This window comes from Sturnus vulgaris, chromosome 18, assembly GCF_052056855.1.
Source record: "Sturnus vulgaris isolate bStuVul1 chromosome 18, bStuVul1.hap1, whole genome shotgun sequence".
Classification (NCBI taxonomy): Eukaryota; Metazoa; Chordata; class Aves; order Passeriformes; family Sturnidae; genus Sturnus; species Sturnus vulgaris.
The window spans coordinates 4,896,772-4,906,705 of NC_142260.1; the positions used below are offsets into that span (position 1 = coordinate 4,896,772).

Sequence of the window (9,934 nt, forward strand, 5' to 3'; positions counted from 1 at the left end):
ACCGGCGCGAAGGGAGTGCGCGGCGGCGGCGGGCTCGGGGCGTTACGGTACCCGGCGTGCCCCGCGCGGCCGGAAGTGAGTGCGCACCGCGGGGACGGCGCGGCCTCCTCACTCCGGTCCCGTCCGGCCCCGTCCCGGTCCCGGCCCCGGCTCCGTCCGGGCTCCGCCGCCACCATGAAGGACGTGCCGGGCTTCCTGCAGCAGAGCCAGAGCGCGGGGCCGGGCCAGGCCGCCGTGTGGCACCGCCTCGAGGAGCTCTACAACAAGAAGTGAGCGGGGACGGGGTGCGGGGGGATCGCCTGCCCAGGGTCCCGGAGCCGAGTGCGGCCGGGCCCGCCCGGCTGAGGAGCCCTCACGGGGCCCGGCTGGACCCGCGTCCCTTTAGCCGCCTCGTTTGTCGCCCGGGAGGTGATTCTGGCGGTGGTTGTCCCTGTCAGGGGGTCCCACCCCCGTCAAGTCCCCTCACGGTGCGCTCGGCACGTCCCGGGATGTGGCACGGTTTGGCGGCGTTGGGCTCACGGGGATGTTCTGTGTCCCCAGGCTGTGGCACCAGCTCACTCTGCAGGTGCTGGACTTCGTGCAGGACCCCTGCTTTGCCCAGGGAGATGGGCTCATCAAGGTGAGCGGATTCTTCCCAGCTTTCCTGGATTTTTGTGCCAGGAAAAACTCAGCCTGGGGCTTCTCTCTTTGCTAATTTTCTTGGAGAACTACTAACCAGGGTGGGTTCAGCTCCTGGAGTGTTTGCACTGGTGACTGTGTGGAAATTGTGCTAAAGGCAAATGTCTTGGGTTCAGAAGCTTCAAAGTGATTCTTTACTTCACTCACCTAAAATTTTTATTTTTGGGAGTTGCGGAGGGATTTTATCTTTGCATTCTGTATTTTAGCAAGAGATTTGCAAGTGCAGGATGGGTGTTCGCTGGAAGAAGCCTGTGGGGATAGAATTAGATAAGATGAGCAGTTCTAGGTTCTGAACAGTGCTGGAACTCCTGTATGGGATGCCCAGGTTTTTGGAAAAATCATAAGATCCTGGAATGGTCTGGGTTGGAAGAGACCTTGAGGACCATCATGTTCCACCCTCCCTGGAAGGGACACCTTCCACTGCTAGCCCAGTTGGGTCAGAGCCCTGTCCAGCGCTTCCAGGGATGTTCAAATGAGCTGGAATAGAGAGGAAATACGGTGAGAAGCTCTGGACAGGGGTTTGCCCTTTGCCCTGAGTGTCCCTGTCCTTGTCCCCGCAGCTCTACGAGAACTTCATCAGCGAGTTTGAGCACAGGTGAGTTACTGGGGGTCACCTGGGGCAGGATTGGGGGTCACCTGGGGGGCTTGGGGGACCTGTGCTGACTCTGAGCTGCTCCCTGCAGGGTGAACCCCCTGTCCCTGGTGGAGATTATCCTGCACGTGGTCCGGCAGATGACAGGTGTGTGTTCTCCTCTTTTCCCTGTCGTTACCTCTGGAATATGGCCAGGCATGAGTCAGTCTTGGATAGAAAGTTGTTGTGCTTCTGCTGTGTTGGGAAGCAAAAGTGCTGGCTCAAAAAGTTTAAGTTATTGTTGAAGTCCACAGCTTCTCTGGAGAGGTGGTTGGTGAGGAAGAGACTGGCTTACCTGGCAGCACCTGCTGCAGGTTGAGAGTACACCATGGAAAACCCATATTCCAGCCTTCAGGAATGCTTTCAAAGGTGCCTTGGTAGGCAAGGTTTAGCTCCATGAGAGCTGCTCATTTAAATCTATTTTTCCCTCTTCTCCAGATCCCAATGTGGCCCTGACTTTTCTGGAGAAGACCCGGGAAAAGGTATGTTGGAAGTTGCTCTCGGTGTGTTTTGCCTCTGAGCAGGCCAAGAGTCACTGCAATGTGTGTCACTTGTGCTGGAGAAGAGCAGCTTTCCATGGGGATTTGAAAACAGGAATATGGTCACAAGTGACATTTATCCAGCCCCTGGAGCACACCTGGCTGCAGGTGACACTCTGAACAGATCCATGTGTCCCTGCAGGTGAAGAGCAGTGACGAGGCCGTGATCCTGTGCAAAACAGCCATCGGGGCTCTCAAGCTCAACATCGGGGACCTGCAGGTCACCAAGGTGAGGAGTGGCTTGGGCTGGGGAGTTTTGGGGTGCTGTGACATTCCTTGGTTATCCCAGCTCGCAGCCTGAGGGGCGTGTGAGCTCACCTGGATGTAGGAGCTGCTCATGGTGACCTGTGGTGGTGTTGCCTGAGCAAAGCACATCGGGTTTGTCATCCCTGGCTGGTTTTAAAACGATCTTTTAAACCTGAAATTATGCTTTTCAGGCATGGCAGCTTTGGTTGTCTTAGAGCAAGTGCAGAGGGATGGGTTTGGGTGATGGAGTCCTGGAATGGTTTGAGTTGGAAGGAATCTTGAAGATCACCCAGTCATGGGCAGGACACCTTCCACTAGATCAGGTTGCTCCAGCCTAGCCTTGGACACTTCCAGGGATCCAGGGGCAGCCACAGCTTCTCTGACCAACCTGTGCCAGGGCCTCACCACTCTCCCAGGGAAAGGTGGGGGAGTGATGGTGGCTTTGCCCGGGATGTCAGTGGGGATCCCTTGGGAAGGCTGCCATTCTCAGAACTGAGAGCTGTAAGAGCCGGGTCTTGTCCTTCCCAGGAGACCATTGAGGAGGTGGAGGAGATGCTGAACAGCCTCCCTGGGGTGACATCAGTGCACAGCCGCTTCTATGACCTCTCCAGCAAGTATTACCAGACCGTGGGGAACCACGCTGCCTACTACAAGGATGCCCTGCGCTTCCTGGGCTGCATCGAGGTCAAGGACCTGCCAGGTACCTCCTCTCCAGGGGAAATCCCACTTGCCATGCTCAGCTTCATCCCCCCAACCCAAGTAAGAGCCCTGCCTGAGGTTTTCCCTCCATGGGAAAACCGCCACAGTCATTTTGGCTGTGCCGTGGTGGATCCGAGGTCTGGCTGGGCTGAGGAGTGACCCCCCCAGGACCTGCTCCTGAGTTGCACTGAGGGGAAAAGGGAGAATGCCCCTGTCAGAAGGACGAGTTTGTTCCGATTCCCCAAAATCTTCACTCTAGATTCAAGAAGCAGCCTTTTTGTGCTGTGGTTACTGCAGGCTCCTGAATTTCAGGCAGTGTTGGGAAGATGAGGGCTGGGAATAGTTTAATGTAGGTGGAGGAGGGCTAGATGGAGCTTAAAGTGGTGCTTTATCTAAATTATTTTTGGCTTGGTTATTTTTTTCATCCCAATTACTTTTGGTTAGGGTGTTTTTTATCCGTAGTGGTTTTGGTTTGGGTCTTTTTTCATCCAAATAATTTTGGTTTTGTTTTTTTTTTTCCAGTATCAGAGCAGCAGGAGAGAGCCTTCACCCTGGGGCTGGCCGGGCTGCTGGGAGAAGGCGTCTACAACTTTGGTGAACTGGTGAGTGCTGCCTTCATCCCTGGAGCTCCAGGAGCTGGTTTTGCCCTGCTGACACCCTCCTGCCTGTCCCCTGCAGCTGATGCACCCCGTGCTGGAGTCCCTGCGCAGCACAGACCGGCAGTGGCTCATTGACACCCTCTTCGCCTTCAACAGCGGCAACGTGGAGACCTTCCAGGCCCTCAAGTCAGCCTGGGGGCAGCAGGTGAGGGCTCTGGGACTCTGCTGAAGGCCCAGGCTTGGGATTTCCTCCTGACACTTGGAGTCTGTGGACTTTTTCTTAATCCCCTTTGCCTCATTCGTGGCTCTGGAGCACTGATATAATTCTGATCGGAGCCTGGGAGTGGTTATTCCATCTTGATACACATCATTAGTTTTATTTTGGCTTCCCTCTGGAAGCCACTGCTTCCAGTAGAAAATGGTGGTTTTCCCTCCTGTTCTGGGAAGCGTGAGGGAAAACAGTGATGTTGGATGTTACTTGCACTGGCTACACCAGGAGTCACTGGCATAGCAGTGGATTTGTGAGTTCACTGGCACTTGGATTGTTTTCTGGAACCATTCCTAGCTGGTGGGTGGGCTGTGGTGCCTTCCTTCCTTCTAAATGAACCCTCCCAGGGATTTATTCCTTTATGTGAAGCTGTTCTGCCCCAGGATGGGGAGAAAATATAATCCTGACCGGATTTGGTGCCTTTTCTCCCCTCACAGCCTGACCTGGCTGCGAATGAAGCGCTCCTGCTGCAGAAGATCCAGCTGTTGTGTCTCATGGAGGTGAGCTGGGATGTGCTCAGTGTGTCTGGTCACTCACCTGCAGGAACTCCTGGATACAGGGAGTTCAGTGTGGAATTTGCCTGTAGATGGAGCCACAGGGAGGTGCCATGAGGGAAAACACTTTGTGCTGGACTGCTTGTCCCTAGGTCCAGGGGGGCTCTTGCATGGAGTGCCAGGACACAGGGGGAATGGCTTCTCTGACAGAAGGTTAGGTGGGATATTGGGAAGAATGTCTTCCATAGGAGGGTGCTGAGGCCCTGAGAAGCTGTGGCTGCTCCTGGATCCCTGGAAGTGTCCAGGGCCAGGCTGGACAGGGCTTGGAGCAAGCTGGGATAGTGGAAGGTGTCTGTTCTGTGACATGGAGGACGGAGAGAGCAATCCTTCAGGGATGGTGTCTGGAGTATATTCCAGGATAAAAAAAGACTTTTAGAACACAGTTAGAGATCCTTGTTTCCCAAGGACTGAGGGTCCTTTCCCTGATGGATAACCTGAAACAGTCCCTTCCTGTCACGGGAAGGCTCTGTTGTCAGCACACCACACTGGTGTAAAACATTCTTGTTCGACTTATTTTGATTAAACGTGAGAAATGCAGTTGCCAGTGCAGAGTGAGACTGGGCAGGGTAGCTTGGTGGAGGTTCTGTGAGCTGTGGGAATCCCTACAACCCTGTGGGGGTTGTTTATTTTTGCTTTGTTCCCCTGATGCAGATGACTTTCACCCGCCCAGCCAACCACCGCCAGCTCACCTTTGAGGAGATTGCCAAGAGTGCCAAAGTCACTGTCAACGAGGTGAGTTTGGGGTTAGACACCCTCGGTAATGTCCAGGTTCTGGAGCTCTGAGAGTGCCTGGATAGACCTGAACCCCACAGAATCATTCAGGCTGGAAAAAAGCTCTGAGATCATCGAGTCCAACCTGTGCCCAGAGCACTGAGTGCCACATCCAGTCATTCCTTGGACACCTCTAGGGATGGGGACTTCAGCACCTCCCTGGGCAGCCCCTTTCCATGCCTGACAGCCGTTTCCAGGAAGAAATTCCCCTTGATGTTCAACCTGAACCTCCCCTGGTGCAACTTGAGGATGTTTCCTCTTGTCCTCTCACTTGGTCCCTGGGGGAAGAGACCAACTTCCACTTACAACCTGGGGACAGTTGGGCTCTTTTGGCTTTTCCCAATAGCCTTATTATTCCTTTGATTTCAGAGAAAAGAAAATAAATCTAGTTTTAGGGAAAAAGAACTAAAAAAAACTAAAAAACCCTAAAATCCAATTTTGCAGAAAAGTTTTAGGGAGAAGAACTCCTCTATATTGAGGTGCTGAGCCTCGAGGCAGTTCTGTTACCTGAAAGGGGACAAGTGTGAGAGCTGCTGCCCTGGATTCTGAGGGGATCTCGTGTGAAGACACCAAGTTTTATTCATCTCAGGGGGAAAACAGGGTGATCTGGGTCATTTCCCAGGATTGTCTGTGTTCCCAGGTGGAGCTGCTGGTGATGAAGGCACTCTCGGTGGGGCTGGTGAAGGGCAGCATCGACGAGGTGGACAAGAGGGTGCACATGACATGGGTGCAGCCACGGGTGCTGGACCTGCAGCAGGTAAAGGCCACCAGCTCCAGCTGGGCTGGATTGAGGTGACCTGGGAGTGACACTGGGACTGGGATGAGTCATGGCTTGGGAATGAGCTTCCTTGGAAGCTGGGCTTTGCCCCAGGGTGTTTCACCCAGAAACCTTCCAGAAGGTGGGACAGGGCTGGCATGTCCCTTGTGGAGGCCACACAAACACCATGGAACACAGAAGCCATGGCTGTGTTTTCCAGAAGGATCCAGGTCTCATTCCTAAATGCCTGAAACAACCTCTGGGAGTTTCAGGGATGTAGGAGGCACATTCCTCTTGGGAAGAGGGAAGTCCAGGATGATAATGGAGCTGTTGAGCTTCTCAGGTTCATCCTTAAGGAGACTGTGCAGGGTGTCTTTACTTCAAAGCCAAAAATGAGTGCCTGGAATTCCAGCTGCAGACAATTCCTTTGGTGCATTTCAGTTTAACCCTTGCTGATTAGTAGAAGCTGCTAATCCCATGATGGTTTGGGTTGGGAGGGACCTTAAAGCCCATGCAGGGACACCTTCCACTGTCCCAGGTTGCTCCAAGCCCCATCCAGCCTGGCCTGGAACACTTCCAGGGATGGGGCATTCCCTTTCTCAGTGTGTGGGGCTCTGAGGAGTGAGTTGTGAGAAGGAGCCTGTGAGCATTCCCAGGAGCTGAGGCACCGTGTCCCTGTGGCCTTGCCTTACAGATCAAGGGGATGAAGGATCGCCTGGAGTTCTGGTGCACGGACGTGCGGAGCATGGAGATGCTGGTGGAGCACCAAGCCCACGACATCCTGACATAGAGGAGAGAGTGATTCCTGCTGCTCCTGAGGCTGGCAGCACTCAGACCACTGACTGCACTGAATCCCTGGAGGGGTGGGTGGGCAGAGCTGGAGCAGCCTGGGATGTGGCAAGCAGGAGGACGAGGACGTGGCCTTTTGCTGTGTGACCCTTTGGTGCTCGAGCCAAGCTTTCCCTCTGCTCTGATCCCTGATCCCAGAGCTCTGTCCTAGGGGGACAGATCACTCCTGATCCCTCCTGCCTCCAGCTGCTGCAGTAGGGTGGGATCCTAGTGCAGGATTCATTGGCCTTAGAGGACACAGCCTGTCCCACTGCCCTTTCCCCCTGCCCTGCAGCAGCCTGAGGCAGCATTCCCCAAATCTTCCCCAAATCCTCTTCCTCCCCTTGCCCCGCTTCCTTCCGCCTCTCCTCATCTGCAGCAGAAGGAGTAAAGTTTGCTCCATCCGAGGGTTTTCCCGGGATTCCTGGTTAGTGGGTGTGTCCATACACTTGAGGGGGTGGTTGTCTTTCACCAACGCTTAGTGCTCAGGTGAGGTGCAGTGGCATTGCCGAATAAACGTCTCTGCCTTCCCTTTTTGGGAATTCTGTGTCATCTCCATCCCTGGCAGCTGAGCTGCTGCTGATTTCTTTGAAAAGATGTTCCCACGGTCAGGCCTTACCACTGCTGGGATTCAGGAGCTTTCCTCACCAGTTTGGTTCTCTGGTGTTATTAACAAATGGCACTGCTGGAATTTTTGTATTTTTCCTGCTTTTCCTGTCTTGACTGGGGAAGAGAAAGTGGGGGGGAGCACGTGGCTGATGCCAGACTGGTGCAGAGATGCCTCACACAAGGGAGACAAACTTTGGAAAACAGGACAGAATGGAATTGCTGGAATCTGTGCCTGCTCACCCTCTTCCTGCTGCTCTCCAGGCCCTCCTGGCTGAAATTCCCTCCTGGATAGGGGTTGTTCAGTGCCCAGTGCCTGCCTTTTCCCTGCCCAGCCATTGGGTTTGATTTTCCCAATTCCTGCTGCATCTTGTTTTCCAAGACTTATTCCTGGTGCCACTTTTACTGACTTCAGGAGAGCGTGTGGGAGAAGTAAGTGTTCCAATCAGGAAAATAATCCCTTTATTTGATAGCTGAGGACAGGAGAAGGCTTAAAGAAGCCCAGTCTACTTCCCAGTGCCATGTCGGATGCCACCCCCATTCCCATGGCTGTCACTACACTTTAGGGAATAAAGAAAACCACTGGAGTCACTGAGTTGTGGGGCTGTTGCTGCTTGAGATCAGCATCCAAAATCCAGAATGTCACTGTGGGAAGTAGTAACAGCTTTTCCCAGGAGCATTCTGACAGCCCCCGTTGCTGTGAAGCTCTGAGCTGCTCCTGGGAATGAGGGTCAGATCTGTGGAACTGTGACAGCTCCAGAGGCTTTTCCAAGATACCTGGAAGTACTCCTTGCTATCCAAGCCTTCCACATGCTGACTGCTTCCCTGGCACAGGTAATTTGGGATGTGGTGGGTGGAGAGGCCCTCCCTACAGGGAGGGGAGTGGGCAGATGTGGCACCCTTTTAATGTCACTTGCAGCCTTTGAGTGTTTTCCTGCCAGGACTTTACCTTGGAATGGCTTCCTTGCTTGCACTGGGAGATGTGACTGGGTGCACACAGAGGGTCCAGAGGGAATGTAGCTTCCCACTGAAACCTGCTGCCAGCCCTTGAGGGAATGCTGCCATCAGGATAGCAGAGATCTGGATCATTCCCTACAGACACTCCCACGGACGGAGCAAATCCAATGAGCCATTGTTGAATGCAAAGGTGGATTTTAATGAGCACCCTCGGGGGGTTCCATCCCGTCAAAGCTCTGTCCCAAAGCCCCTTCCCTCGGGATTCTCTCAGCAGGGAGCAGGCTGCACTCCTCACTCTGGCCTGCTCCTGTAGTAGTGTATGTTGGCCAGGACCCAGGCTGTGGGCAGCAGGAAGGACGAGAACAGCATGGTGAGGGCGATGGCTTGTTCCTGAGGGGGACAAGGAGCGGGAATCAGCAGGATGGCAGCACCACAGCCATGGCACACAGGGCTCCCGGGATGGCCACACACCCAGCTCGCTTCCCTGTGCTCTTCCCTGTCCTTTCCACCCACCCTGAGCCTGTGGAGGGAGGCTTGGGGAGCAGAGCTGTTCCCACTGGCAGTGGATGGAGCTGGTGCTCTCCAGGTTTGTTGTTTCTCTGGGACACTGGAGCAGTGCATGACCTTGAGGCTGTGGCCAGGGCCTGCAGTGTTCCTGACTTTCAGATGACTTTGGGAAGGGAATTGCAGCCAGCAGCAGCCCCTCATTTCCCTGCTGCAACCAGGACAGCATTAACCCCCCACACTGGCACCTTTCTTTGATTTATTTGCCCAGAAAAGGCCTCTCCAGGCTTCTACAGCTCCTTCGTGGAAGACCTTGGAAAGGCAGTGGAGGGGGAACCAGAAAGGATTTTGGTGGAAAACACCTTTTCTCCAGCTTGTTTCACCCTGCCCAGGAGGGTCTGGTTTGGGGGGGACTCTCCCCAAAGGGGAGTGTCAGAGGGACTTTGGGCTCTGTGGTGATGGTGACAGCAGCCCCTGTCCTTGTCCGTGGGGACACCCCTTTGGGGTGACTGTCCCAGGATAGGGGGACAGGCTCTGGATTTGTCCCTGAGGGACCCCCAGTGTCACTGCTGCCCCTTGCCCTGGGCTGCAGGGGACCCCGAAACCCCAAAGGTCACAAAAGGGGCTGAAAGGACAAAATCCAACAGAAGCAGGAGCCAGAGGTGGGGAGCAGGGCATGGACACCGTGGGGGTGTGGGCTGGAGACTGAGGACACATTTCTTCTTTCCCTCTCCCTCCCTTTTTGCTTCCACCCACTCCCAAAATAATTTAGCCCTGTCACAGAGGGTTTGGGCCCCTCCAACTGCGGTGTTCCCACTTTTTCAGCCCCCCCAGGATACTCACCCCGGCGGAGAGTGGGTGCTCGGGGGGGCGGGAGCGGACCTGTGCCTGGGGGACCCGGCTGATCCGGAGTGCAGCTGCCAGGAGCTGGGAGCCCCTCTGGAAACCCCTCATGGCGCTGTCAGGGCGATCCCGCTGCTCCTCGCTCTGCAGCTGCCCAGCTTGTCACTGTCACTGCTGCCACCACCCCTCTGCCACTCCTTGGCACAACTCCAGGGGCGCAGGGAGGAACGGCCTGACACAGCCAGGTTTTCCCAAATTGCTCTCTGCTTCATTTTTCTTCTCTTGTTTTGGGATTTTTTTCCCTTAGCACTGCCCAGGACTCTCGAGATCAAAAACTGTCCCCAGCCAGCACAGGGGACGCTGAGATGCTGTGCTGGAGAGCAGAGACCTCCTCTTGGAGAGGCCTTTTCCCTTAGAGCAAAACTCTTCCTTTGGGCCTCCTCTTCCGTGGGCT

At 54.8% G+C, this 9,934-nt stretch overlaps 1 protein-coding gene across 1 annotated transcript; it reads left to right on the forward strand.

Moving 5' to 3' along the window:
* Window positions 1-47: 47 nt before the first annotated feature.
* PSMD13 (proteasome 26S subunit, non-ATPase 13) lies at window positions 48-7,112 on the forward strand. Its single transcript, XM_014878903.2, has 13 exons — window positions 48-269; window positions 541-619; window positions 1,239-1,273; window positions 1,362-1,417; window positions 1,748-1,791; window positions 1,991-2,077; window positions 2,623-2,794; window positions 3,316-3,395; window positions 3,472-3,597; window positions 4,098-4,160; window positions 4,866-4,946; window positions 5,626-5,742; window positions 6,437-7,112. Exons 1-13 carry the CDS (start codon window positions 175-177, stop codon window positions 6,530-6,532), a joined length of 1,131 nt encoding a protein of 376 aa, XP_014734389.1. The 5' UTR covers window positions 48-174; the 3' UTR covers window positions 6,533-7,112.
* The last annotated feature ends 2,822 nt before the right edge of the window (window positions 7,113-9,934 follow it).